General features: G+C 37.2%; 6 protein-coding genes and 1 non-coding gene across 9 annotated transcripts; 1 reads left to right on the top strand and 6 right to left on the bottom strand.

Annotated features, from left to right (window-relative positions):
* Positions 1-488: 488 nt before the first annotated feature.
* Positions 489-5068, bottom strand: LOC117634322 (rho GTPase-activating protein 5-like). Its single transcript, XM_034368380.1, has 5 exons — positions 3879-5068; positions 2663-2783; positions 2330-2449; positions 1907-2137; positions 489-1336 (listed from the first exon to the last, which is right to left on the bottom strand). The coding sequence occupies exons 1-5, from the start codon at positions 4355-4357 to the stop codon at positions 713-715; spliced, it is 1575 nt and encodes a 524-aa protein (XP_034224271.1). The 5' UTR covers positions 4358-5068; the 3' UTR covers positions 489-712.
* A 2144-nt stretch (positions 5069-7212) lies between these two features.
* LOC117635558 (probable small nuclear ribonucleoprotein G) lies at positions 7213-25178 on the bottom strand. Of its 3 annotated transcripts, none has more exons than XM_034369861.1 (5): positions 25160-25178; positions 9155-9205; positions 8999-9021; positions 7692-7813; positions 7213-7579 (listed from the first exon to the last, which is right to left on the bottom strand). In XM_034369861.1, the coding sequence occupies exons 2-5, from the start codon at positions 9187-9189 to the stop codon at positions 7514-7516; spliced, it is 246 nt and encodes an 81-aa protein (XP_034225752.1). In that variant the 5' UTR covers positions 9190-9205; positions 25160-25178; the 3' UTR covers positions 7213-7513. The 3 variants fall into 3 exon arrangements, with proteins under 3 accessions (XP_034225752.1, XP_034225751.1, XP_034225750.1); XM_034369860.1 differs by having other exon boundaries at positions 25156-25174; XM_034369859.1 differs by lacking the exon at positions 25160-25178 and having other exon boundaries at positions 9155-9287.
* On the bottom strand, positions 9405-9476 carry TRNAP-CGG. Its single transcript has one exon. It is a non-coding gene; the product is annotated as a tRNA-Pro (tRNA).
* LOC117635557 (auxin-responsive protein SAUR23) lies at positions 13012-13414 on the top strand. Its single transcript, XM_034369858.1, has one exon. The coding sequence runs from the start codon at positions 13025-13027 to the stop codon at positions 13412-13414; it is 390 nt and encodes a 129-aa protein (XP_034225749.1). The 5' UTR covers positions 13012-13024.
* LOC117635553 lies at positions 14652-17761 on the bottom strand. The gene is made up of 3 exons (XM_034369855.1): positions 16860-17761; positions 15629-15797; positions 14652-15447 (listed from the first exon to the last, which is right to left on the bottom strand). Exons 1-3 carry the CDS (start codon positions 17655-17657, stop codon positions 14981-14983), a joined length of 1434 nt encoding a protein of 477 aa, XP_034225746.1. The 5' UTR covers positions 17658-17761; the 3' UTR covers positions 14652-14980.
* On the bottom strand, positions 19054-21154 carry LOC117635554. The gene is made up of 3 exons (XM_034369856.1): positions 20208-21154; positions 19821-19983; positions 19054-19699 (listed from the first exon to the last, which is right to left on the bottom strand). Exons 1-3 carry the CDS (start codon positions 21006-21008, stop codon positions 19254-19256), a joined length of 1410 nt encoding a protein of 469 aa, XP_034225747.1. The 5' UTR covers positions 21009-21154; the 3' UTR covers positions 19054-19253.
* On the bottom strand, positions 21621-24818 carry LOC117635556. Its single transcript, XM_034369857.1, has 3 exons — positions 23964-24818; positions 23704-23863; positions 21621-22180 (listed from the first exon to the last, which is right to left on the bottom strand). The coding sequence occupies exons 1-3, from the start codon at positions 24735-24737 to the stop codon at positions 21708-21710; spliced, it is 1407 nt and encodes a 468-aa protein (XP_034225748.1). The 5' UTR covers positions 24738-24818; the 3' UTR covers positions 21621-21707.
* Positions 25179-27619: the final 2441 nt, after the last annotated feature.

Genomic DNA, 27619 nt, shown 5'->3' with positions numbered 1-27619 from the left:
ATAAAATTTTTGAAGTTGAACTTGGAAAAATAGTGATTATAAAATTTAAAATATGGCATTAGATTTTAAAATTTTGTAAATATATATATATATGACCGGTTCGGTCCGGTGCGGTGGGGTGTAAAACTAAAATCGGTTCGGTCCAGTTCCAGTACGGTTTGTTGACTTTTTTGGTCAACTGGTTTTTTTTCCAGTTTTTTTTTACTAGTTCAATTCGGTGTTCCGATTTTCCTATCACGATGCCCACCCCTATTTTGTAGTATGCAGTAAATCTCATCATTGTAACTTGTGTTTATTTTTGTCAAGCATTGTAATTTGCAGGGGATGTAGTCAATAAATGTGGGATATGCACCAGTATTCAAAAGAGCTGGATGAGCAGACAAATTTTTGAGCTCCGGAGAGGCATTGTAGTTTTAAGATTATTTGATTCATTGAAATGATAAACATTTCCATGATATGCTTATTTTCTTTGTTAGTGAAACAAGGAATTTTCAACCACTTTCAATCTCTACTTGAAAAACAGAAAATGTTAGAATGGGTTAGGGAAATGTCCACAAGAGACAAGGTTAAGAAATTTCATCCACACACAAACTTAAAGCACACATGAGATCATACAGACAGACACATACACAATATTTCCACATGGGAGACAGAAACATACGCCAACTTGTTTCACCACTCCCCAACACCCAAAAACAGCCCCAAACACTCTTCAACGCCAACCTTCAGCCAGCTCTGTCCTCGAATTAATGCGGCTAAGAATTCCAGTTCTCTTGCTCTTGTCTGCAGGCCCAGCAGTCTGAATCATTAGCTGCTCGTTAACCTTCTTGGATCCCTTCTTCAGATTCGAACCGCTTGATTGACCTGTTTTGCTCTTCCAAATGTTTGGTTGAGCCTCTCTACCTGCACCTGTTGAACCATCTTCTTGGAGCCCATTTGTCAAAGAGTTAACTTGGGATACAACCTCACATGGACAATTATCAGCCAGAAACCAATTTCCTCCAGGAATGATATTCTTGATAGAAGATAGGAAAGTTTGAGATCCAGTTCCACTTGTGGAGTCATCTTGTGCAGAATGAGCCGGGCTTTCTAAATCGGGTTCTTCACCAACAAATACGTTCTCCTCTTCATTTTCCTTGTTAGCCTCCTTCTTGGCCTCTTTGAGATATGGTTGAAAAGTACTTTGGTGCCCATCCTCATCAGTAGGCTCTAGGTGGGGGACAGGGGCTGTTTCTACCATAGACTCTTCTCTTTCTCTTAGTGTCTTGACAATAAGAGTCTTGAGGAAATTCATCACTTGGACAGCATACATCAATGCAGTCAAAGGATCTACCATCTGCGATAAATAGAAGTTACAGAAACTGTTACTAAACCTACCTTGACCACAAGTGGTCGCCTTAAACATATGACAACATACTAAAGAAAGGAAACCCCTCAACATTGGACAATATAGGACTATAACATCAGACCCTAAATGGAAACTGAAAAAAGATACTGGATGCAGAGATTAATAACACTGTGTAGTTATCAGATTAATGAAGGTTTTTCCTAGGTGTGATTCGTGACAAGACTCATATCCAGTCTTAGAACATATTAAGGATGTAATAGAAAAACCAACGGTTGGAATAAAATCTCCCTCAAATTATCACCTCTTCTTATTCCTTTCTGATTAATTATCTATACCTTCAAGCTTTCAAGGTGACAATTGGGAGGAATAACGAGCGTCCGCTTAGAGCTGAATGCATGGATGACATGAGTATGATGTTTGATCTAGCCAATCGAGTCCTACCCAAGTATATAGAATGTCTTGGCGTGGATGTCACTAATAATGAAAACTATGCATGAAAGTAGGTTTTTTTGGCCCTCCTTTTCTACAAATTTTAGACAGAGTATACTTTTCACTCACTTGAGTCATGTTTGGTGCAAACACCATGGCAATATTGCGGGCATTCATCTTGTTGAAGTGTTCCATTTGTGCAACATCAGCCATTAGATTTACTGCCCAATCCAATAGTGCGGCTTCTGTTGGGGGGAGGAGCCTAACAAGTTGAGCACACTCCTCTTCCGACTGGGACTGCATTACCTGCTCTGGCGTGAGAGAGTCCAACACACCAGTTGGTAGTTCTCTAAACCAAGCCTGAGAAGCAATAGGACATTAAACGTCAAAACTCATGTTTTTAGATGAAAGTGCTCAATGATGAGATCATCTTCAGTTGATTGGGGGAGGGGGGAATAGAGCATTTACAACCCATGAACCAGAACCCTTGAGTTCGGCCAATGGATGGCATATAAATATCAGACTAAACTGAACAAATGGTAACTGCCTTACCTTAATAAGACCAGCCAAACAGTGCACGTCAATGCCCTCTGGTATTACTCCCCTATTCAATTGGTCCCTAACGTACTCCTCCTGACTGTTCTCGGCATTAATTCTGAAGATTCCTTCTGCCTGCATGTATGAGTGAACTTCAGTTTTTTTTAAGGTAGTTTGAATTATACCAAAATGCCCAAACTTGTACATGTTAAGCTGCATGCGACAATGAAATCTCAAACTTTCGTACTTTATAAATTATGTCGAACCCTCCGAGACAATGTAGTTTTCCAGTTACACTCTACCCTGGACATGGCAGACGAAAGGAAGAAAAGGAAAATGGTGATATACCTGAAGACCACCTTGTGCATACAAATGTCTCTGCATCAAAATGAGTATTGTTGGGACACTGTTTCCTCTGGCATCAAATGAAAGCTGCATAGACTCCGTTGAAACCCCAAAAACATTTGCACTGCAGATGAAATCAATGTCAATACAAACCTCGAAAATGGTTTTAAAATTAAAAAGTGTGCAGCAGATTACAAGGATCAATAAAGAACATAGGTGTATCTATTCCCAATTTTCACTACATTAAGTATCATGCCAAATCAACTCAAAAAGTCACATAAACAGGCACAAACATGTAAAAATTGTTGAGTCCAAAGATTATTCTCTGCATAACATTTAGATATAGATTGCAGGCCTTAGTTGGAAAAAAAAACATATTATCTTCACATCTTACTTGAGCAGCACAAAGCACCAGCTCAGTAACTCATAACAATTTGAAACATCTTTTAAAAATAAGCATACCAACCAACAATTTCTAAGCACTAGAAGAAGAAAAAACAACACCAGAGAAAAATGAAGCACATTCATTCACTCATAGCATCAAGAAAAGTACTCAAATCTGACAGAATTGAATCATGATGAAAATTCTAGACCAGACATATATTACAAGGTACACAGAAAATTGGCATCCACTGTATCCCTCTTGATGCTTATAGGAGGACACCAAATTATTTTGGCTAAGATTATTGATGGAATAAAGTAGAATAATTGGTGAACTTTTTGTGAAAGAAAAACTTGCTCCAAAGAAGAATCAAGTCCACCAAATGCCCAGCAAGGAAAAGCAAAATAATGCATGTGACAACACAGAACAAAGATAAAAGCAAGTTCCAGCAAGGCATATAAGAACAAAATGCCTCTGAATGCGGGTTCCCAATCATTGAATGCAGCTTCAATACAATCCAGAAAACACCTTAGATAGCTTTATCAGCTATCCGACCAAATGAAACCCTAACACGGGATTTTCGAGACAAATTCAAAAAAGAGCCACCTTTATCAAGAATAATGCAAACCAATCGATATATGCAACCATGACAAAATTTTCAAGAAGGATGAAGCTTACCCATATAATAGAAACCCAGAATAGCATAATCTAACCAATTATCAGAAACCCATAACGCAATTCTAAGAATGAAAAAGAGAGAACTTTTAACCCCTTTCAATCAAAACAGAATTATACATGAAACAAAATGAAAAAGATCAAAATCTGTAATTGACCGACCTAGCACTTGGAGCCCTCCTGGGAACCTCGGGTTCAAGCTCAGAAGGCAAACCAAGAAAGCCATTGAAGCGATCAAAGGTGACATGGGCAACATGCCTGACATTTGAAGGCCAACCAATCTCCATAGAAGACAGCTTTCCTCTACCAGTATCAGTGCTAGTAGTATTACTACAACCCCCAATCAAAGACCTCCTGAAAGCAGTCACCAAAAGTGTCAAGAGCGAAAGCTGATCTCCTTCTCTGTCCCTTTCTTTCCTTTTCCTTTCTTCTTCTTCTTCCTCCTCTCCTTCTTCCTCTTCCTCTTCCTCTTCCTCTTCCTCTTCCTCGGAGCCCAAATACCCTTGGAGACTGTCTTCTATTGTGGGACTGTTAATAAGGGCATGTGGGTATGGCCCATCATTGGGTGTAGGTGGAGCACATGGTGTGGAAGAGCTTGAGGGTGAAGGGAAGTGAGATGGGGATTGGAGCACCTCAGTCATGTTTTGGACCCAAATGGCAAATTTGGGGAGGGAAAAATAAACAGTCTTTTTTGTTTATGTTGCTAATTTATTGCGATTTTGACTATATTTGGGACTATGAAAGACCAATACTTTGGATTGTGAATGTTGAGTGGAGTTGGATTCAAGGAAAGGTTTTGGAGGTTGGGACATGACTATCATCACTTTTCTTCATTTTCCCTCTTTTTTTTTTAATATCTGTCTTTCCCTCTCTCTTGGCTGGCTTTGATACTCAATGGGTTGAAGAAGAGAGAGAGAGAGAGAGAGAGAGAGAGAGAGGGAGTGGTAGGTTGAGATGGGGATGGAGGCGTATGAGTAGAGAGAGAAGAGAAAATAATAAGAGAAGAGAAGAGGGCCTGTTTAATTGTTTATTGTAGACCTCTAGAGAGATTTTACAGGAATAGAGGGAAAAAGAGGAGGTGGGTGGTGGTTGTTTCCACTTCACAGCAAAGTCATCCAATATATATCTGATTTTTGTAAAGGAATGGAGCTGTTGTTGCTTTGCTCCACTCACTGTGAGCAAGTCTATGCGCTATATGAGGCTTTGAGGCTCTAACAGTGATTCAATCTTTTTTGCCATTGTTCTTTTCTCTGGTAGCCATTCAACTTTTGGCCCTTCTTGTCTGTTCCCCTTACCCTTGGGCCATGTGTAAGTTGGTGAAAGCACTCTGTTGGCAGTAATCTTAAGTTAATATCTATATTTTGAATACAATCGATTGTCTAAACTATAAATGAGAAGGAATTCTCACACATATTACAAATGTATTCAAACTTGAGATCATTTATCTATAAGTCAATGCCCTTTTTAATTGGACTAAATTCTATTGACTAATGTCATTTAAAGTCTAATTTAATAAATTAAAAAATTACTCATTTTCTAAAAAAAATTCAAATAATTCTTTTAGAACAAGAATTTGACTCTCCTCCTGTATTGTTTTCGGATATACTGGTTGACAGAATTAAAATCACATCATTACTTACCAATGTACAAGGACAGTGCTGAAAATGGGACCAAAGTCGTCGTCGATGAGATGAAATTGAGGGAATTGACAAACACGCATCTGTATGTTGGGACTTTGTTTTGAGTTTAAGGGTGGAATGACAGGTAATAATAACACGGTTTATCTCTTAAACAAAAGATTATATTACCTAAAACCATCCGGTGATGACAGGTGGTGATGCTCAAGAGAAAAGACCACCTTACCCCTTCACGTGCCCCACTTTCATTTAGGATATATTTTCCTCTTTTATTCATGTGGTAATTTTACAGGGAATGTGATTACTAAGCATGGTGCCAAAGGTGGCTGATAAATTATATTGTTCAGCAAAAGATGGACAGTTGGAAGATGAGGCAAAGTTTCTTTATGAGTGCTTCAAAAGGTTACAGTAATTTGTAATTTTTCCTAGGGTGATTTACTGTCCCAATCTTTATACATAAGAAAACAGGGAAAAAGAAAGAAAAAAATGGCCTGAATCTCATGAACATGAAGAACAGGAATAAGCAACAGCGAAGTACAAGACAAGCAAAGAGTTTTCTATGCTTAAGAATACAGAACCTTCTCTTTTATCTTTTTGGTGCAGATACAGATCCAATCACAATCTCCATATCATATTTATGTACACCAAACACATGCCATCTTATCTTACAATTGCAGAACAATTGGTAATTTTTAAAGGAGACACTTGGGGTTGGGGGACCATTTCTTCATTTCTCAAGAGAGCTATTTTAACACAAGTGGAAGTAGTGACTATTTAATCTAAACAGGTTATGTGCGTCAAACCGTCAATTAAAACCGCACATTTTATGATCATTATATCAAATTTATCTGAACTAACAATCTGGTAAGATAACATTGCGGATGTGCCATTGCCCACATGTTAATAAAGGAAGATTAACTATTATAATGCTGCTTTCGATCCAAGCTTACTCAGGATTTAGATGTGGTTGGCTTTGTGAAGAATATGCATCTATGAATAAAAGTTAGAACACAGAAAAGAGAGGAAAAAGCAGACCTGGTTGTAGCTGAGCTGTTTCTATTTTATCAGACTGCAAAAGAAGCTTCAAACTTCCAGGAGGAAACACCCGTTAGGACACTCATGGATGTTAGTATGTAACCCTCTTTCAAATTCAAACTAGACATGGCGGGCAAGGCAACCGTTAATGGTTTCCTTCACCCATGCCCCAAAAAGCTTTTCCTTTTCCCATGTAAACGTTGATCCCAACAGAAACAGAGAAGAGAAACTTTCTTCTTTTCTTCTTCTTTTTCTTTTTCTTTTTGTTCTATGTACACCTTTCCTTTCGGTTTTGAGTTGCAAAGAGGGCTTCCCATATTGACCCCAAAAATAAAAGGGGAGGGCTTCCCGGGTCATCTGGACCCAATTCTGTATTATCTTTGTCCAACAGTAGCTCTCCTATTGTTACCGTTGAGTTCAGAAAGCATTCATTCTACGAGAGGCCGAACGGGGAAAAAGAGAGATTCGAATTCTGGTCTTGCATCATTTTGTGTTCAGCATTTGTTCTTGACTTAATACAAATGCAAGCAATCTCATTTTCAGGAACCACCCGGAAGCCTAATGCATTTCAACCTAAGGTAACATTACTATACTTTCTCATACATTCATGAGCTCTAAGGTAACTTATTTTGACATACTGTCGAAGGCAGAACAAAGGTAAGGTTTCACCCTAAGCTAACATGGATCCTGTTGCCCAGTTCCGGAGTTCAGTCAAGCATATGATGCCACCATTCAACTAGACAAATAAATATACCCAAAAAAAAAAAAAAAAAAAAAAAGAGCTGCCTTAGAAACTCCTGAACAAACAAGAGCTCGTCTGATTCAGCCTGGAAATCAAAAAGATATCATCCAAATTAACAAAGCATGGACATTAGCAATGGAAACCTTATAATTAGCATTCCGGCTGACCATTACATTGCATATCATACCAAGTCAATGAACTGATATTGCAAAGATCCAATACAAGTACATTTGCTCATAAATCTCCTGAAAGGGGAATCTAGAAATCACCTAACCACCATAAGGCCCAAACTTTCACAAATTTCCTTTGCATACAAGCAGCTATATGTCCAAACTACATACCAACACAGAATACATCCAATCCAAAACAGCCCAAGGCCAGAATCACTGCATATTTTTTGCCACTGGCTCAAGTGCTTCAACGGTAACCACACTATTTCCCCGGATCACCTGCAGCAACATAAGTAAGAATTAAGCAAACCAACTTAATTATTGGAGCATCAGGCCAAATGGCAGTGGAACTATAAAAACAATGAGAATAAGTGGAGAAACTGGGACTCACCACCATGCCTATATCATTCTTTTCATTGCCATTCACTTCTACGGTGTTGTCAACCACTAGATTCATGAACTGGTCAAAACCACGAAGTGTTCCAATAACCATCCGATTTGCATTCAGCTTGACTACAATCGAAGACATTAGTTAATTCAACTGTTTAAAGTTTCTGGTAAAAATAAAGAGGAAAAATAAAAAATGCAGACTCTAATGTCTTAGTATCAAAAAAATAGTTTCTGCGAATGTAAGACATAAATGTTTGACCTTCTACTATTCTTCCCCCTAAATTCAACTAAGATGAGAATCTACACAAGCTTTAAATATTCATATTTAGGCCCCTCAGTATCAAGTATACAAGCAGTTTCACAAAATTTGGTAGCACATGCCATGCAAGTAAAAATCCCCCATCCACCCAAACACTCCTACAGAGGGGCAGTTTAGTGAAGATGATTTCAAATTGTAAGAATATAAAAAGTAAAAAAAACGTTAAAGGATCATCTGGAGAAATTGTGGCGGTCGCAGTGTAACCTATAAAATACAACTTGAGTTCGCACTACAATCCCAAGTGCTCAAACATTTACTATCTGAAAAACTCCAAAACGCCTAGTTGACTTAAAAGGAGCATAAGCCCAAAAAAACTCATTGATCATATTACGCAAGGAAAGCAACTAGGAAGCTCATACAACAATTGCCCACAGAATTTTTTGAAGAGAAAGAAAGACAGAAAAAATAAGATCCTTACTAATAGATGACTAATACAAATCAATCTTTGTGTGCTTTACATGGGCTGTGTATTAGAATTCAAAATATAAAACCAACTCTCATATTAAGAAAAGAAAAATAATATAAACTTGAGAAAGTACTCTCTTTCGCACAGAATTCTAGAAATCCAGATTATTCACACATTTTTTGTACAGGAAACAGAAACCTAGTTGTTCACATCAATTTGGGCTTACATTTTCATTTTCATACATGATTGAGGGGTTGCAAAGTCAGCAGGAAAAACATTGAATTCATGATTATAGTTGACAGGATGAAATCATGAACATATCATACATACTACTGCCAAAGAAACTGCACAATTGTTTCTTTAAAAATATAGATTTCACTCAAAAAAGCAAGACAGTCATAATTGTTTCGGCTGAGTGTCTTTCCCACAATATTTTATACCCAGATAATGTAAACATAATAGTAAGTTGAACTGGTTTTCTTAGCCGAATTTTCTCAGCGACCAAATATAGCAAAATATAGGGGAGATCATGATGGGAGGAAGTAAAACGATAGAACTTTTTTAGACAGCATAAAGAACTTACTTTGAAGCTTCTTGTCCATGTACCTGTAAAAATGCAATAAATTTCAATTAATTAGCATCTTAATTTATTTATAAAAAAAATTTTAAAAACAATAAACACAACGAAAACAACAAAATCAAAACGGAAAAATAGACCATAGGGGACAGAAGAGCTTACTTTTTGAGATCCGGAGGCTGACCTGACCTGCTCATGGTGAAGAATTGGAGACAGAGAGAGAGGGAGGTTTTGGGAGACGAAGACTTTCAGCAAAACCCTAGGAATGAAATCTCCGGTCTCTGTTGCCTGTATGAGGAAACAGTTTTTGTATGGGCAGGTTGGCCCATCGAGCCTAATGTCTGCTAATTGGGCTTTAAAAAAAGCCCACGAATTCAAACAAGGAATAAAAAATAAAAAATATATAAAGAAAGGGGTGTTGCGAGAATCGAACTCGCGACCTCTCGCACCCGAAGCGAGAATCATACCACTAGACCAAACACCCGATGTTGATAAGTGTTCTGAAATAATTTTATTAAAACGTTTTTTTGTACTTGCCTATGTGTCTTTTGAATATTTGGCTTTTTTTTAAAAATAAAAATAAAAAAATTTACATTTGGCTTTGATTTTTTGAATAAATTTTAATCAACCTTTCTATTTTTTAATTAAAATTTAGCTAAAAACACATAAAAGCTATTTTAGAAATTCTCTATAAAATTTAAACTTCAACCATACTCTCTAGTTTAGGGTGTCGATTCATTTTTAATTCAACACAAATGGTCATCTCTATAAATATATATACATAATAGGCTATATTAATTAAAGGTTTAAAATATTCATTAAATTATAGGAAGCCCCTAGGTGTTCATTTTCTCTCTTCGAATTTAAGAGCTCATAAAGGTCTCTCTATTTTAGGATAGGGAGCATAGTTAGAGGTGAGTTTTCTCACTTCCTCCTTAAATTGTATTTAAAGAAATGGTTTAGGGAGTTATTGCGGATGCTCTAAGTTATTTCATATATACTTTTTAATGATCTAACAAATTATTTCAAACTAAACAGAGGGCATCACCAAAGGCAAATCATTTTTCGATTGAGAATAAAATGAAGAATTGTAAACCCATCAAGTTGGGAACATTACTTTAAATGTGCACGCAAAATAAATAAAAAGAGAGAAAAGGGAAAACAAGAGCCCATTTTGAGGTCACGGGAGAGACATTGACAGAGCTAGATCTCCCATATGCCTACCTACTTGTACTCTAAGAAGACTTGGGGTTTGAAGCAAAGCGGCAACCATCTCCAAAAGACAAAATTAAAAACCTTTGACCCCAACAACAACAACAACAACAACAACAACAACAACAAACCATATTAAGTTAATGCAGTACAGATTCAGGGTACAAATGGGTCATGCTCATGGCCCGTAAACAGCAAGTCTTGACGTACGACTCTTCTTGGCCTGGTCAAATTGATTTTATCCAATATGATCCGCCACCATAAGGCCTAATTCCGTGTCTCCTAGTGAATGGCTTACTTTTTCATGTCAAATATGCCTAATTTCGTGTCTCCTAGTGAATGGCTTACTTTTCGTGCCAACTATGCTTTTATTTTCTTAGAGACAAATGCCATGCCGGCCATGCTTTCTTTCTTTTTTCGCGTTGCATGTTCAAGGCTTTGTTTATTCTTCTTAGCTCCTCACACGTTCCAACAATCATATTTGACTATTGTAATTGCCAATAATGGTTTAGGGTATCTCCCTCTTCATTTTGTCAAAATGTCAATGCCAACTTTTAAAATCTTTTTAGCTGATTTATTGATCTTCCATAGAGATAGAGTTCCCTATCCACCATTAGTAATGCAAGGACTTCTCATCAACCACTCGTTTTTTTTGGGTGGAAGTATAGGAATTTACGGTTTCAGTCATAATCATTACGAGAATTTTAACTCCTTATATCAATTAATGGTTGAGAAGCAGGCATGGCAATATTCGTATGCAATATTTCTTGTCAACCCTGCATATGTTTTTGAATATGTGTAATAAGAAGTTATAACTTTAGCGATAAATAACCCATCTTTGCATTCATAACAAGAATTTGATTCTTTTTTCGTTACCTTAGAGAGAGTTTCATATCTCGATTAATGATTGAGAAGCGTCTATAAATAGACAATTGAAAGAAGAAAAACACTTACTATCCAATGGAATGAGACTAGGAGGGCAAGTGTGTATGTCTGGTGGGTGCATAGGATATACGTATATTCTTTATATAAGTTTGATGAGCCAGGGCATTAAACTATGGTGGTTGATTCCTGTATGGAAGGATAATAACAAACCAACTATTTCTTTTTCACTTTCCAGCGAATGAATTGAGATTCCACTCCCCATAAAGTTAATCAAAGCACTACGAATCTGTAATGATAAAATGTGGTTGGCATTTGATTCAAACTGACAAATGATTCAATAGCAGTTAAGCATTTTAAAGTATAGTTAGTGGGATTCCATCATTGTTTATGGACCTCAACATTTACATGCCCAATAATTACACCTTTTTGTTTTCTCTTTACCATTCATTTTATTATCTTTTATTCATTTGAAGAACCCTTTGGTTGACTCACATGTGTACCAGCAAATATGGAGTTCAAAATTTCTAGTATGTATTATGAAATGCCTAAGTGGGTTATTAGATGTTCCCACTCTTTTAGAGCTAAGAAAATGCTTAAGCTCCAACTTATGATGTTACATTTAGAGTAGATTTCGAATGTGAATTGTTAAAAGTTATCGGTAAAATTTATTTCACTTCAAACTTATTTATGATGAAATTCGTGAAAAAGTATTACATTTAAATAAAATAAAAAAAAAGTCAGAAGTCATATATATATCTATATATATAAAGCAAAAGCCAAAAAATGGTGAAACATTCAAAAAAACCAAAAAATGCCCTTCGTTTATTCAAACATTAAGAATTGAAATTATTAATTAAATGAGGATAATATGATAAATTCATATTTTTTTGTATTAAAAATAAAATCATATAATAGATCCTACTTTTATGGAACACTAGTCTCTTGGCACATGCTCACGCAGTGCCAATTGATTTTCTTTTTTTCTTTTTTTTTAATTTTCTTTTTTAGAATTAAGAAAAGATAATATGAGTAGTTATCTATATATATAAAGCAAAAGGTAGAGAATGGTAAAACATTCAAAACACCAGAAAATACCCTTGGTTAATGCAAATATTAAGAATTGAAATTATTAATTAAATGAGGATAATATGGTAAATTCACTCTTTTTCACATTGAAAAAAAATTAAAAGAAAAATCGGATAAAAGATTCTATTTTTATGGAACACAACTACCCATTATCTTTTATAATTCTAAAATAAATTTAAATTTTTTTAAAAAAAGCCTCACGCAGACGCGAAAGCGCGTTTGGAGAGGCTAGTGTTTCATAAAAGTAGGACTTATTATCTGATTTTGTTTTTAATTTTAATTTATTTTAATATGAAAAAATATAAATTTACTATATTATCCTCATTTAATTAATAATTTTAATTTTTAATATTTGAATTAACTAAGGGTATTTTCTGATATTTTGAATGTTTCACCATTCTCTACCTTTTACTTTATATATATATATATGTAGATAACTACCTACGTTATCTTTTCTTAATTCTAAAAATAAAATAAAAATAAAAAAGAAAACTAATTGGCACATACGCGAGCATGTGCCAAGATGCTAGTATATATATATTTAACAACTTGAGACTAATTGCTATAAACTGTTAAGAAGTCAGAGACAAATGGGGACAAGAAAAGTCATTATGATCATAGAATAACAATTTAAAAAGTCAAACAAGATCCTTTCTGAGACATTCCCCCCACTCCATATATCACAAATAAAATCCCGTCCCCCACCATCATTTTGCATATCTCCACTAACCAAAATCACGAAGCCACTTCCTCCTTAGCCAATCTCAGCTCCCAACTTCAATCTCACCCACCTTCCCTCTCCTCTCCTCTTCTCTCTCTCCCTCTCTCTCTAAAAAAACCAGACAAAAAATGCTGGGAAAGAAGATGGTAAGCTTCAAAAAACTAGCCAAGAAAGTGAAGGTTATGGGTGGTGCTAATGAGCCATCACACCATGAATGTTTGCTAAGAGAGTCAGCAGCAGCAGAGCAAGGAGGGTCTCCTTCAACCAAACCCCCAACTGGGTTTTTGGCCTTGTATGTTGGAGAAGAGCGCCAGAGGTTTCTGGTGAGGACAAGCTTTCTGTCTCATCCACTCTTCAAGATGCTGTTGGAGAAGGCTTACAATGAGTATGGATTTGAGCAAAGAAATGGACTTGTGGTTCCCTGCAGTGTGTCTGCTTTTGAGGAGGTTGTGAATGCTGTGGAATGCAGCAATGGGAAGTTTGATTTTGGAGAGCTTGTTGAGGAGTTTATTTCCTGAGCAAATTAAGATATGTTAGTGGAAATGGTTAGATTAGCAATTCCATGTATGTACTGGAACATGTTCATATACATATAAAAATACTTCAGCTCTTCAAAAGGGCTGGAGCTAGTTTTGGTCATTTTGATTCTCTGGTTTCCAATATTCCCAAGTAGACTCAATAGAAATGAACTCCAACTCTGACCCAAGAAAAGAGAGATAATAATAACATATACCCTATAGGCTATAAAATATTTGGGTAACTTTCCAAATGCATATATTATATATTATTATTATTATTATCTTGTTCTCCAATCCCTTTCGGTTGCAATAACAATACATGGAACTTCTCAGTTCAACTTCTGCAGATGGACCTTCAAAATCATGCCTCTGAAGCTACCTTTGCTGGCCTAAGGGGTAGCAGAAAATAGCAGCTTGCTTAGAAGTGTTATTGCTATCCCTTCCAGGAGATGTAGATCAATGTAGATTTTATTTGGGAAAATAAGGATGTTTGATTTGAATAGTCAATTTTATATGAAATTTAAGGCATAATTGTCCGCAGAAAATAAGGACCTTTAATAGTCTAAATTATTTTTTTATTTTTTTAGCACAAGCGATAGTCTAAATTACATTGAGAGAATAATTTCTCATACACACGCACAACTAGACCTCTTGTTTGCAAATAAAGGCTCTTATTCAATGGGCTAGACCCATTGGCTAATAGTCAATATTACATATAGAATTCAAGGGATATATATTTTTTGGATATTAGAATTCAAGACATAATTGACTCTGCAGAAAATAAGGCCGTGTTTATAATGCACAAGGAAGTATTAAATATATTGAAAAAATGTTGTTATATGTAAATTGCAAAAATTGTTGTCATATGTGGGGTTAGAAAAATTGTAGTATTAAATATATTTAAATGTGTATATGTTTTTTGATGTTCAATGGGCAACACAACATGATATTATTCATAACAACCTTAATTTTAGTACAAACAACTAAAGTTCAAAATTTAAAACAACATCACTCATAAGACAACTGATGTCTATAACTAGAAGTAGAATCAACACTATTAGTTTTTGTGATTTTGTAAGTCAGAAAATGTCATTAGTGTATAAAATTCTGATGCTATAAACCTTATTTAGCATCAGAATTATTAAAACTACCGATGTCGTTGCATGTTTAGGCATCAGGGGTCAACATTTTTTGGGCACAAATAAGGAACTTTAGCATCGGTGTTTATTATAGCTGCTTTGATACTTGCAGAGATTCTGAATAAAGGAGCAATTTATTGAGTTTGGCATCTCTATAGGAAACAAATTTTGTAGTCGAATTTATTGCACATTCTCTCATGCTACAACAACGCAAAGCCATGAACTTCCTTCCTGGGTAGAAAGAGAACAGTGCATTTAAGGGCCGAGCTTTTACGGAGGTAGATGGGCTTGCCGTCTTTTCGTCCAAAGTTTTGTAGCCCAGGCCCATGAGCATGCATTCATCTAATTATTTGAGTGGAACTAACTTGGTGCTGCACCTCAATGAAAGATTGAAATCCAACATTAAGCTCATACAATACAACCATATCTAGCTCTCACTCTCAACATCATCACAACCATCTACAAGAATTCTCTTCATACGATCCATCAAGTCCTGCATTTGTTCCCTCGAATGCAATGGCGACGGATAAACACATGCGCAATTCAACGCTCCATCACGTATGGTGTCGAAAATGGCAATAGAGGGGCCAACGCCATGGACTGAAGCGCAGCCCTCGTAGTCCTCCACCCCAAGCTCTTGGTGCACCTCACTAGAATCATCAATCACCGGGTCCTCGAACACTGAGATAAACGCAGTTCTCATTGACGATGACGGGGTCAAACCAGGGTTTTCGATAGCCTTGCACATGAGGAAGTTGAGGTCTGACATGTCTGTGAAATGCTTGTTTGAGTTCTTGGCATTTGCAAAGGCATTGTAGCATCTCTTTGCCAGCTCCCACAGTGTGTTTCCTCCATTTATGTCATGCGTATTCATGATGGCAGAATGATAAAACCCTGAATCATTTAGGGATGAATATCAATCTTATTTCATCAGCATTCAAATCATTGCCACTGTATTCTCATTGATGACTATTGACTTTAAATATACTCAACCTTTTCTCCACCATCGGTAGTTGACTTTTCTTAGAGCTGACCTTCAAATTTTCAATTTGAAAAATCATTTGCAGGGGCTTACCAAGATTATTGGAACTGAGGGGTGGTTCAAGAATGGAGCGGCAGTCAAGGAGAGTTACAACAGCATATTTCTCCCATTGGTGATCCGGGAGGTGCTTAGAGGCATGCACAGCAATCAATCCAGCAGCTGACAAGGCTCCAGATAATTTTATTTCTCTAGATTTGCAACCCTGAAAAGTTCAATCACCATCAAAGTGACCAAGTCCTGGGGCATGGTCAAATTTAACCAGCTTCATATATGATTGTCCTCATTTAGAGAAAATTGAAAATGTCAGCTTGGGCTGGTCAAAAATCAAAACTGTATTATTGATGCACTGCAATGTCTCTCACAAATTGGCAGCCGAAGAAAAGAAAGAAGCGTCATAGTCTTTGTTGAATCCATAACAACCACTTGTAGGCATAGACTCCAAGAACTAAGCTATCAACACCATTAGTGACAATGCTTGACATCGCACGAGAACACAACTTCAAACCGACACGAAATATACAGATTCGGGTTGACTATTGCTTCACATGAACCTAAAAAATGACATGACTTGCTAACACAAATAATAAACATTTCGAGGCATGTCGAGGTATGTCTACCACAAGTAGAGGGTTTTTTCTTTTTCCCCAAAGTCTTGCTAGCATTCTAGTGTTAAGTTTACAATGTAGAAGTTTTGTGTCAACTCGAACATGTTATGATTAACGAAATGGGTCTGGTTAAGATTGATTAGTACTTCACCAAATATCAAGTAACATGACTTGAACACAACTTGTTAGGTGACCAATTAGCTCCGAGTCTAGTGATGCTACTTATGATCTCAACGTTATAAGAGGTTCCAAGTTCAATCTCCCTCTACGCAGGTAAAAAAATAAAATAATAAGTTACAAGAAAGGTGATAAGCCCACGGATGTCTGTCCACGCAAAATGACAAATCACCGAGCCCATGACTCCCATCCCTAGTACTGCAACCTTTTAGAAAAGACAATGGATGATGGGATAGTGGATCAAACCTAACTACCAGACTCAAATTGGTCTTATTCGAAACGCAAAGCCTACAGAGCGCGCCCACATCAACCCCATTCTGGATGCCACAATATGGAGCCCATTTCGGATTATTTTGATTTCATTACTTTATTATGGTAATTATAGTGGTACTAGAATCACATGCATGCCTGCGTACAGTCAAATATTGACTATCTTAAGAAAGAAAAATAATAATAATCCAAGACACTGGAAATTAACTTACAGCAAGAAGCCTCTGGCTGTCATGTGGGTTTAACTGTAATTTCACCACCTGAGAACGCCTCGCCGAGCTCGGGTCTTTGAAATCCAGATTCGACAGCCTCAGCGAATTCAAAGAGTACCCAAGCATGTCCACGCCACGCGCCCAAAACGGCTTGTTCGCCTTCCCGTTTGGGATCAAATCCTCAATTCCCAAACTGACCTCCCCATTTCCCTTTAATTCCCTCTCTGCCCCTCCTCGCCCCGTCGACTTCATCTCCCCCAACAGCGCCCTCAGCAGCGCCACGGCCGCAGCGCGGTCGCACGCTGACGTGTGCACGCGGAGCGCCAGGGCCCACCGGGACTCGCTTATAGTGTACACGCTCGCAAATAGCACGTCCGTGTCAGCGTCCGACGAAGGGTTGGGATTGCGCCACGTGTTAATATTGAGCTCGTGCTCGAGGATTAGATGGAACGCGGGGATGTTGGGCTGGCTTTGGTTTTGGAGAATTAGAGCCGTCGATGGGAGATCGAACGGTTGGATTTGGAGGTGGGGAGTTGGGGGTGTGAGGAAGGAAAAGGTGTTTGTGGTGGGATCGAAGAGGTGTTTGGAGCGGAGGACAGGATGGGAATATTCGAGGTTGTGGAGGGCAGTTTGGAGAATTGAGAAGTTTGGGGGTTTGGAAAGGAGGAGGGCTAGGACTGTTATGCCGGTGCCAGAGGGGACGGCTTTGCACCAGCTGTACTCGGTTCCGCCCACGGGTCGGGTCTTGGGCTCCGGCATTGCTTCTGGGTTGAGGTTTTGATGACCCCAGTCCGACATGTTGGAGTTGAGAGAAAGATGAAGTCTGCTTTGAAAATGTTAGATAATAGGAACTGGAAGAAGACTGATTAAGGTTTGTATATTATTTTTGGCCACACGTGTTTTATTGTTTATCTAATGCGTCATGCTTTCTATCAAAATTTAATTTCTGTACATTTTCGTCTCTTTATGTTACATGATAGCCCCTAGGCATATTTTTGTGGAAATGTCCTTCTACCTCATTTTTAATTTGTCACTGTAAAGGAAAATTTAAGAGAAATGTAACCTCCTTTTTCTTTTCTTTTTTTCTTTTTTTTTTCTTCAAAATTTATGATTTGTCATATAACTTTAACATCATCCAATTTTTCATCTATTTTTAAGGATATTTTTGTCTCTCCATTTTCAAGGAAAAAAAGACGTACCTCTCCTTCTCTGCCCCACCCGCCCTCAAAATACATTGCATAGGACCCCCCTCACCCTTCTAAAGTTTGCTTGGTCATCATTTGTTATGTAGGCTAGCGAATTGTTGGTTTGGTAGTTGTCCTTCCATAAATTTTCAATATTCAAATAGAAAAATACCAAAAAGAAAAAAATAAGAAGAAAAAGGTAGGATGAGGGAATTTGTGCGTGGAGGGTTGGTGTTCCTTTGTAGAGAGAGAAGGAGGAAGGTGAAGAGGGAAGTGGGGAATGGAGGAAGGGGCTGTGAAGAGGGAAGGATGAATGGATTTCAAGGTGGACGGGGTTGGTTGGAGCCGCCGTTGGTGCACAGGGATGGGAGAAGTTGAGATTTATTTATTTTTTTCAATTTTAATTGTTTAAAAGATATACATTTTTTTTATAATGCTTTTTCCATTTTTTAAAATACCCTTAAAATAGATGAAAAATTGGATGGTGTTAAAGTCAGATGAGAAATCATGGATTGTGAAAAATTAAAGTCACATTTTTCTTCAAGGTGACAAATTGAAATTGAGGTATAAGTTCCGGTGGCATTTCTACAAAAATCGCTAAATTTAATACGGAGTGACTTTGTATTAAGTAGCCGAATCATAATATTGACGAAGAGCCGGACTCTCTATTTCTCTCATCACGTGTGTGCTAGCTATTACTTATACCTCAATTTCTTTTTCTTTTTCTTTTTCTTTTTCTTTTTCTTTTTTTTGCTTTTCGAATTTCGTTCAAAGGGTAAAACTGTTGGTTTTTAGACTTTACAAAAATATGGCATACATTGATTAATTTGGAATCAAGTTTATCATTTTATTTGAATTTGGAATATATTTATAGTTTTTAATTTGATTTATTTATATCTAACATTTGTACCTTTTCCTTTCGGTTATATGGATGGACCTCTCAAAGCCCAAAATAATTCAGCACGAACCAAACTCCAGCCGGATCTTCCGTGATTAAGCTCACAATCTCATCATGGGGAGAGTAGAAAACCCGAAAAACTCAAGTTATCATAAATGTGATCCCTAAACACTTAAAGAAACACACTACAAAGTTTAATAAAATTAAACTCATAACTGAAAAATGAACTTGAATCCCACCCACAAAGGTGTACGATTGACACCGATCCAAATCATACCAAATTTTTGTTGATCAACTTGGTCACACACTGATCTATACCAAATCCACAAGAATTTTCTTCATGTTATCAACCAGCTCCTGCATTTGCTCTCTCGTGTGCAATGGCGATGGATACACACAAACACAATCCAGCCTTCCATTCCTTATCGTGTCGAAAATCGCAATGGAAGGGCCGATGCCGTGCACCGAAGCGCAGCCGATGTAGTCATCTACTCCCAGCTCTCGTTGCATGTCATTGTAATCATCAATGATTGTGTCTTCAAACACTGTCATGAATGATGATCGCAAGGAAGAAGATGGGGTCAACGCCGGGTTTTCGATGGCCTTGCACATCACGAAGCTCAGGGCAGCCAAGTCTGTGAAGTGTTTGTCGTTGTCCTTAGAGCTTGCAAAGGCCGTGTCGGTTTTCTTGGCAAGCTCCCACAGGTTTTCACCTCCTTTGATGGTGTGGATGTGGGGGATGACGGAGTGATAATTTCCTGAATATGTCAAAGGGTATTTCAGTCATTTTGACATGCACAAATATATATGGTTTTGATTTATTATATAGAAAAATTTATACTGTATGGGATTAGAATCACCAAGGGGGATGGAATTTACCAAAATGGTGAATTGAAAGAGCTGGATCAAAATTGGGGCGGCAATCAATGAGTGTTAGTACCCCATATTTCTTCTTTTGATGAAGTTTAGAGCACTTATCTGCAGCCATCAATCCAGCAGCTACCAATGCTCCACATAATTTAATCCCTTTAGCCTTGCAACCCTACAAATTTTGATTTCATTGATGACAAGCAAGATTGCTCAATAAGTGCCATATATCCAAATGAAAAAAGTTTGGTTATCTTCTCATACATCGTCATATTTTGTCTTTTTTTTTTTCTTTAAAAATATCAACAATGTATCAGGTACTGTAGATTGATACTTGTTATCAGCGAATTATTGTATATATATATATATATTAAAAGTGTATGCATATATTAAACTTACATCGAGAATCCTTTGAGTTTCCTCTTGATTCATCTGAAACCTTACCACCTGAGAAGATCTAGCTGACTTGGTGTCTTTGAATTTCAAATTTGTGAGCCTCAGGGAATTGAGAGAGTAACTAAGCATGTCCACCCCGCGAGCCCAAAAAGGCTTCTTAGCAATCCTAGAAGGAACAAGGTCCTCAATTCCCGAATTGACCTCCCCTTTACTCCCAATTTCCTTCTCTATCCCTCTCCCCTCTCCATCATCAGTACCACCAATCAAGTACCCCAGCAACTCTCTCAGCATAGTCTCAGCTGTGGTGTGGTCACAAGCTGATACGTGTAGCCTCATCACGGCCACCCACTTGGCATTGGGGAGGGTGTAGATTGTTCCAAAGAACATGTCTTGATCATTTGTGCTACCACTTGATGAAGAAGTAGTAGTAGTAGTTTTAGTCCAAGTGTTTTTGTTTAGCTCATGTTCAAGGATCAGGTGGAAGGGAGAGACTGAATTATTACTTGGGTTTGATAGGGTTTCAAGGATTTCCAAAGTTGATGAGAGGTCGAATGTTTTGATTTGGACAAAAGGGGTGGGGGATGTGACAAAGGAGAATGTGTTCGTTTTGGTGTTGGTATGGAGCCTGGAGTTTAGGATTGGATGGGCATTTTGCAGCCTGTGAAGTGCAGTTTGGTATTTGAGCATATCCGGAGCGCGGGAGATATCAAAACCCAGCACCGTTATGCCAGTGCCGCCCGGCACGGCGTGGCACCAGCTGTCCTCCATGGCACCAACTGCTCGACCTCTTGGCTGATCAGCCATTTTCAAAGCCTTACCGAAATAGTAGAAGTATAGCCAGGTTTTTTTGTTTGTTTTGCTTTTGGTAGCTAATAGCTATAGTTGCAATATAATGGTAAGTTGTGGTGAGATTTATATACAAATTGATGGAGGGTCACATGGCCATTCTGTGCATAAATTTTGAAGACGCAAGATGGTAAGATTTTAAGACAAATGGTTGAATTTCGCATTAAGTTCTCATCTGCCCTGCCCTCTGTTTTGGTAGGTGATCAGTTGCCTTATTAACTGCGTCTACCGATGTGCATTAAATAAATCTTCAAGGCCCCATTAATCACACAGCCATATACATCCATATTCAACTTTCACAAAGTCCCCTTCTCTCTCTCTTTCTCTCCAGTACATTCTTTCTCTTCTTTATCCCTTTCACCAACAAAAACACAAAAATTCTCTTTTTACCTGCAAAATGATTTTTGAAAATTGCGAATGATTGTAGAAAGAGTCAAATAAACTAACCAAAATATTATATAACTGGCCATTGAACAAGACAATTTTGAAAGTAAAAACTTGTTGAACAAGAAAATGTTGGAAGTAAAAACTTGTTTTTCTTTTGGCATAAGTTAATTAATTGATCATGCGTGACACAATAACGCAAATTATAAATATGTAAGCATAAAAGTGATACAGGATCCGTACACATTATTACTCAAATTTCGTAACAACTTTTTAGATCTTCCATTCTACATTGCCATCACAACCCACAAGCATTGCCTTCATGTCATCAACCAAGCCTTGCATTTGCTCTCTCGAGTGCAATGGTGCTGGGTACACGCAAACACAATCCAACCGTCCATCTCTGATGGTGTCGAAGATTGCAATGGATGGGCCAATGCCATGCACTGAAGCACACCCCATGTATTCCTCCAACCCCAGGCCCAGCTCTCTCTGCTTGTCGTTTGAATCATCAATCACTGGGTCCTCAAACACTGACATGAACGATGTTCTTAAGGAAGATGATGAGGTCAAGGTAGGGTTGTCGATGGCCTTGCACATCAGGAAGTTGAGGTCAGCCATGTCTGAGAAGTGCTTGTTGTTCCTCTTAGAGCTTACAAAGGCCTTGTAGGTTTTGTTGGCCAGCTTCCACAGACTTTCTCCTCCTTTAGTAGTATGGGTGTTGAGGATGGCAGAGTGGTAAAATCCTGAATGTTGAAGGGTATTTCAGTCATTTCACATGTATTCCTTGCTAAATCACTAGTCAGCCACTAGTCTAGCATAGTTAGTAATTGTGGGTGAGAACCACGCCCATGATGTAACCAATTCACTCATGTATTCCTCGCTATTATAAATTAGATTGTAAGTACTGTCTAATTAAAATATAACACATGTTAGAAGGTCGTATCTGTAATTATTCAAATTATGTGACACATCGTGTAATTGTGGATGAGAACCACGCCCCTGACACATCATGTAATATTCCAATATTCAGTATCCACCATCAGCCATGTGCAATGACTTAATGAGTGTAAGAGAAGAATATGGTGACCTACGATGATTCAATGGTTTTGGGAGCTAAGGGGGGCCGCATATGATATAATAAACCGTACTATTCTAGACTGGCTGGGTCAGCAGGACATGTGTCGAAAAAAGATGCCATCTGGTACACTTTAGGATAGTGACTGTTAGCAAAATGGTTGTGTCAATTAATGTTTGTAAATATGTGCCCCCACACCTACGACGCATCGTCGTACTTGTAGAGACAACAGATAACACATAATAATGTGACTAACTTTTATAAATACAAATTTGAGAATTATGTTTCCTATGAACATGAATAATAAACAAGTCGCTCGCTTGGGTGTCACACAAGTAATTTGATTTTAACACGACAAATATATGTTTTACTAACCTACCTTAATTACTTGAAGTTATATCATGTTCAATTTGTGAAAATTTATAGAATTAGAAAAACGTTCTCTAATTCTAAGACATAGCGAATCTGATCACAACTTATGTAATCATATCATATAAGATAATTATGTTGCCAAATAGTCCTAAAATATTTCTAGACGGAAAATGTTAGGAAGATTTGTTATTGTACCACATTGTGCACCATATATCTAATAGAAATATAACATATGACATACATTTATTAGAGAACGTACACAAGTGATACAATAATACATTGTGCATCATATATCTAACAAAAATATGATATAACTACCCTACATCTATTATGATGTGTTTGGATGAGAAAATTTAAAAGTACAAAGGAATTAAAAAATGACGGAATTTAAAATAACGGAAATTAATGTTCTAGAATTTGTAAAGTTTCTTGTTTGGGTGACAGATTTAAAATATGGAATTTAACCTTTATTTGTAAAGTTATCTTTTTTAAAAACTCAGTCTCTCTGGAATTTTAGAAATGACAACTTTTAGATATAATTTAAAGTTGAGATTTATGACCTACAAATTTCATATTTTTTCTCACACGAAATTTCTAAATTTCTGTGTTTTTGTATCAAAACACGGAAATTAGTTTATGTCAATTTAGAAATTTTGACTTTTGCCAAAATTCCAAGTTTATTTCTCTCATCCAAACACACTATAACAGATGTATACACACAAGTAATACAATAATGTAATTTCCCTAGCGCGTACAAGATATTTTTACTCCCGAAAGTCATGAATGCAAAAATGGTATTTGAACGGGTTTGTGAATTACCAAAATGTTTATGTGAAAGAGCTGGATGGAGATTGGATCGACAATCAGTGAGTGTCACTACACCGTACTTCTTCTGATTTTCCGGACGATACTTATCCACAGCCATCAAACCAGCAGCCACCAATGCTGCACATAATTTAATCCCTCTTGTCTTGCATCCCTACAATAATTAAATTAATTAAGCTAATACCACAAATTAAATTAAATTAATCAATGGTATATATATGTACAAATTAAATGGTTAATGTAATAAAACTTACATTGAGAACCCTCTCAGTGTCATCTTCATTCATCTGCAGCCTCACCACCTGAGAAACCCTAGCCGATTTGGTGTCGGTGAATTTCAAATTAGTCAGCCTCAGGGAATTAACAGAGTAACTAAGCATGTCCATCCCACGTGCCCACATAGCCTTCTTACCCTTCCCACAAGGAATAAGATCCTCAATTCCCAAATTGACCTCCCCTTTGTTCCCAATTTCCATATTCACCTCTCTCCCTTCGTCTCCACCACCCATCAACCCCACCACCTCTCTCAGCAAAGACACCGACGTGGTACGGTCACACGCTGAGACATGAAGCCTCAGCGCCACGACCCACATGGCGCTTGGCAGAGCATAGATGCTTGCGAAGAACATGTCTTGGTCAGTTGTGCATGTAGTGTTCTTCAGCTGCCAAGGGTTTTGGTTCAGCTCATGCTCAAGGATCAGGTGAAAAGGAGAGACTGAGGAGTTGCTAATTGAGCTGTAGAGGGTTTCAAGGATTTCCAAAGTTGATGAGAGGCTGAACGATTTGATTTGGACATAGGGAGTGGGGGATGGGACAAAGGAGAGTGTGTTTGTTTTGGGGTTTGTATGGAGCCTTGAGTTGAGGATGGGGTGGGAGTTTTGGACTTTCAGGAGGGCAGTTTGGAGATTGAGCACATCCGGGGGTTTCGAGGCATGAAGGGCTAGCACCGTGATGCCGGTGCCGCCAGGCACTGCGCGACACCAGCTGGTCTCCGTGCCGCCAACCCGTCGGCCTTTTGGCTCAGCCATTTTCTCAGTCTTGATGAAATATTTCGTACCAGCAGTGGCCTTTTAGTGCTGTTTTTTTGTAGTGCTAGTACGTGAGTGGTAGTGGGATATTTTATAGGCAAAAAGGGTGGGGTGGCTGGCAATGGGTCGTGTCGTGTCGGGTTCGTGTCGTGTCGGAATAATAAACGTGTCAAGAATGCTCAACCCGAACCCAACCCATTTAATAAACGTGTCGTGTCGGGTTCGGGTCGTCTTTTATCGTGCGGGTTTCGAGTCGTGTAACGGGTTCATAAATAATAACATGCATGTTACAAAACCCACAACCGAAAAAATTTAAATTAAAAAAAACAGAGAGAGTAGAGAAAATATAAGGAAAAGAAAGAAAAAAAAAAGATAGAGAGATGAGAGAAGAGAGAAGGAAAAGAAAGAAAGAAAAATAGAGAGAGAGAGAGAGAGAGAGAGAGAGAGAGAGGAGAGAAGATTGAAGGAAAGAAAGAAAGAGAAAAGAAAGATGAGAGAAAACTAAAGAGAAAGAAAAGAAAGAAAAAAAAAAAAGGAGAGAAGAGGAAAGGAAAAGAGAGAAGAAGAAAAAAAGGGAGAAAGAAGAAAGAACGAAAAAAAAGGGAAAAAAAAAAAGAAGAGGAGAAGAGAGACCGAAAAGAAAGGAAAACACAAAAGAAAAAGAAACATTATAAATATCAAAATGTATACTATAAAATCACAAAATTGTTTGTAGCATGGTGGATAAGGTGTTTGAGAGAAATGAAGATGGTAGGAGTTCGAAACCCCTTGTGTGTGTTTTGAAATCTCCATTTGTCTTTATTTTTTAGTGGGTTAGCGGGTTGTACGCGGGTTGACCCGAAACCCACCCGTTTATTAAACGGGTCAGAACGGGTTGACCCGAAATTGACCTGTTTTTTTATCGTGCGGGTTGAACCCGCTAATTTCTCGTGCGGGTTTCGAGTCGTGTATCGGGTCGTGTCCGAAATTGCCACCCCTAGGTGGAGGGTCAGAATCATTGTCTTTCTTTGTATAAAAAACGAACCTTAGGGCGGCATGGCTAAATAATAAATTTTACATTGATTTCTATGTGCCTTCGTACTTTGGTAGGTGACTTGGTGCAGAATCTGGTAATGAAACAATTGACCTTTCAATTGAGAAGATTTTGAAAGACTAAATTGTCCAACATTTTAATGACATTTTTTAAGGGTATTGCCCTATGGATTCAAGCACCTTAAAGTCTTTAAATTATGCTAATTATACAGATTTATACATCAAAGTAATAAACAAATAATTTCAAATACTATTTAGTTAATATTATGATCAGCAATGAGGGAAACATGAATTTATTTAGGGCCTCGCTATTTTTTTTTTCTTGGCTTCTTCTATAATATAATATATAATGGTTTAAATTGTATAGAATATTTTTTTAGGAGGGCTAAAGCACGAAAACAGCATAACTAAATGCGAACGAGGCCTATAGTCTAGTTAAATTTAGAAATTCTTTTTCCAAACACTAACACAAATAAGTACAACCAAACAAAAAAAAAAAAAAACACATACACACAAATCAATAGAACTAAAAATTAGAGTCAATTAACTAGCAAACAAACAACCAATCATCAATAAATATCAGAAACTTGAGAAATAAAGGTGAGATAATACCTTAGATTGTATGCAAATTGGAGAAGATTCAGAGCTTGGTACCATTGATTTAATAATGTTCTAATATATTAATGTTGTATTTGAGTTTGACAAATGACAAACAATAATGGAACATGAAAAAAAGTGTAATTTGTGTTATTTAAATGTTCTAATATTTTACTTTTTATTTTTTTTAAAATCTTTTTGTAAGTTATGTTTGTCTGATCTTGTCCTTTTCTGTTAGCTGAGAAAAAAAAAAGTGTTTTGTGTGGCTATGAGGCAGGCTAATATTTAATTGTATTGCATTTCTTTATACATATAAGCCTAAAATGAAATCAACAATCTGCTAATACCAAACCTTAGCCCCTTTCTCTCAAAAAACTCTCATAGAGCCATTTTCACTTTGAGGAGGAAGGAAGCCATTGTTCTTCCTCCCCTCTCCTCTTCCTCCCTCTCTTCTTCCCTAATTTTCAGAGACAAAAAGTTTTCCCTATTTTTTTAAATTTATTATCATTTTCCTCTAACCATCATAGGCGGATGCGTCTCGGCGTTGGATCTCCACCTGCATTCGACGTCCAATCTCCACCACCATCATTTTTGCGGTTTCTTTATGTTCAGAATAAGTCACAAAGGCTCTTTGAGTTCTCTGTGTAATTTTCACCTCTCCTTTTGTGAGAGCTTTTCATGTCTTATTTGTGAGAACTTTTCATCTTTTATTTGTGATATCTTTTCATATCTCCTTTGTAAGAATTTTATTTGTATTGTTATGACTTGGTTTTTTCAAGTTTTATCTCTTTTTGATTATTTTGAGTTTGCAATCTTAGTTAGGATACATATGCCAGAGTTTCTTCAATCCTGCATGATCGTTAGTGGATGCGCACTAGATTATCTTAATTTTGATGTTAGACCGCTTCTTAATGTATTGGCCCTTTGATTAGTTTGTATTGACCCTTTGTGACTAGTGGATTTTTTAGTTGAATTATGAATGCAAGCGGTTCCAGGATTTGAATGTTGGATGGGCAAAACTTACCTATTAAATTTAATAGTACAAGCTAATTTGATTAATAAACATAAAAAATACACATAGAGGGGATCCAAAACTGAATGAGAGAATCATAACCAAAGATTGTTGTTGGACAAATGGTAAATTAATCAAGACAAATGCACGCCTATCGTTAACATATCATATTTCCTTTTGTTTTTTGTTTTTTTTCTCTTTTGTGTTTTGTGTTTTTTATTCTCTTTTGATTTTTTTTTCT

Source organism: Prunus dulcis, chromosome 7, assembly GCF_902201215.1.
Source record: "Prunus dulcis chromosome 7, ALMONDv2, whole genome shotgun sequence".
NCBI lineage: Eukaryota > Viridiplantae > Streptophyta > Magnoliopsida > Rosales > Rosaceae > Prunus > Prunus dulcis.
The sequence above is the reverse complement of the archived record's forward strand: the minus strand, read 5'-3'. Positions and strand labels throughout refer to the sequence as shown.

What these genes read in the sequence shown, in the direction of transcription:
- LOC117634322 (XM_034368380.1), bottom strand. Translation starts at nt 4,357, where the DNA reads ATGACTGAGGTGCTCCAATCCCCATCTCACTTCCCTTCACCCTCAAGC. An exon ending in ATGCACAAGGTGGTCTTCAG is followed by an intron (nt 2,450 to 2,662) that starts GTATATCACCAT and finishes TCATACATGCAG; the next exon opens with GCAGAAGGAATCTTCAGAAT. An exon ending in GTTTGGCTGGTCTTATTAAG is followed by an intron (nt 2,138 to 2,329) that starts GTAAGGCAGTTA and finishes ATTGCTTCTCAG; the next exon opens with GCTTGGTTTAGAGAACTACC.
- LOC117635558 (XM_034369861.1), bottom strand. Translation starts at nt 9,189, where the DNA reads ATGAGCAGGTCAGGTCAGCCTCCGGATCTCAAAAA. An exon ending in CATGGACAAGAAGCTTCAAA is followed by an intron (nt 7,814 to 8,998) that starts GTAAGTTCTTTA and finishes CTTCGATTGTAG; the next exon opens with TCAAGCTGAATGCAAATCGG. An exon ending in AGAATGATATAGGCATGGTG is followed by an intron (nt 7,580 to 7,691) that starts GTGAGTCCCAGT and finishes ATGTTGCTGCAG; the next exon opens with GTGATCCGGGGAAATAGTGT.
- LOC117635557 (XM_034369858.1), top strand. Translation starts at nt 13,025, where the DNA reads ATGCTGGGAAAGAAGATGGTAAGCTTCAAAAAACTAGCCAAGAAAGTG.
- LOC117635553 (XM_034369855.1), bottom strand. Translation starts at nt 17,657, where the DNA reads ATGTCGGACTGGGGTCATCAAAACCTCAACCCAGAAGCAATGCCGGAG. An exon ending in ACAGCCAGAGGCTTCTTGCT is followed by an intron (nt 15,798 to 16,859) that starts GTAAGTTAATTT and finishes TGAACTTTTCAG; the next exon opens with GGTTGCAAATCTAGAGAAAT. An exon ending in CCTCAGTTCCAATAATCTTG is followed by an intron (nt 15,448 to 15,628) that starts GTAAGCCCCTGC and finishes TAAATGATTCAG; the next exon opens with GGTTTTATCATTCTGCCATC.
- LOC117635554 (XM_034369856.1), bottom strand. Translation starts at nt 21,008, where the DNA reads ATGGCTGATCAGCCAAGAGGTCGAGCAGTTGGTGCCATGGAGGACAGC. An exon ending in AAACTCAAAGGATTCTCGAT is followed by an intron (nt 19,984 to 20,207) that starts GTAAGTTTAATA and finishes CAAAATTTGTAG; the next exon opens with GGTTGCAAGGCTAAAGGGAT. An exon ending in TCTTTCAATTCACCATTTTG is followed by an intron (nt 19,700 to 19,820) that starts GTAAATTCCATC and finishes TGACATATTCAG; the next exon opens with GAAATTATCACTCCGTCATC.
- LOC117635556 (XM_034369857.1), bottom strand. Translation starts at nt 24,737, where the DNA reads ATGGCTGAGCCAAAAGGCCGACGGGTTGGCGGCACGGAGACCAGCTGG. An exon ending in ACACTGAGAGGGTTCTCAAT is followed by an intron (nt 23,864 to 23,963) that starts GTAAGTTTTATT and finishes TAATTATTGTAG; the next exon opens with GGATGCAAGACAAGAGGGAT. An exon ending in TCTTTCACATAAACATTTTG is followed by an intron (nt 22,181 to 23,703) that starts GTAATTCACAAA and finishes TTCAACATTCAG; the next exon opens with GATTTTACCACTCTGCCATC.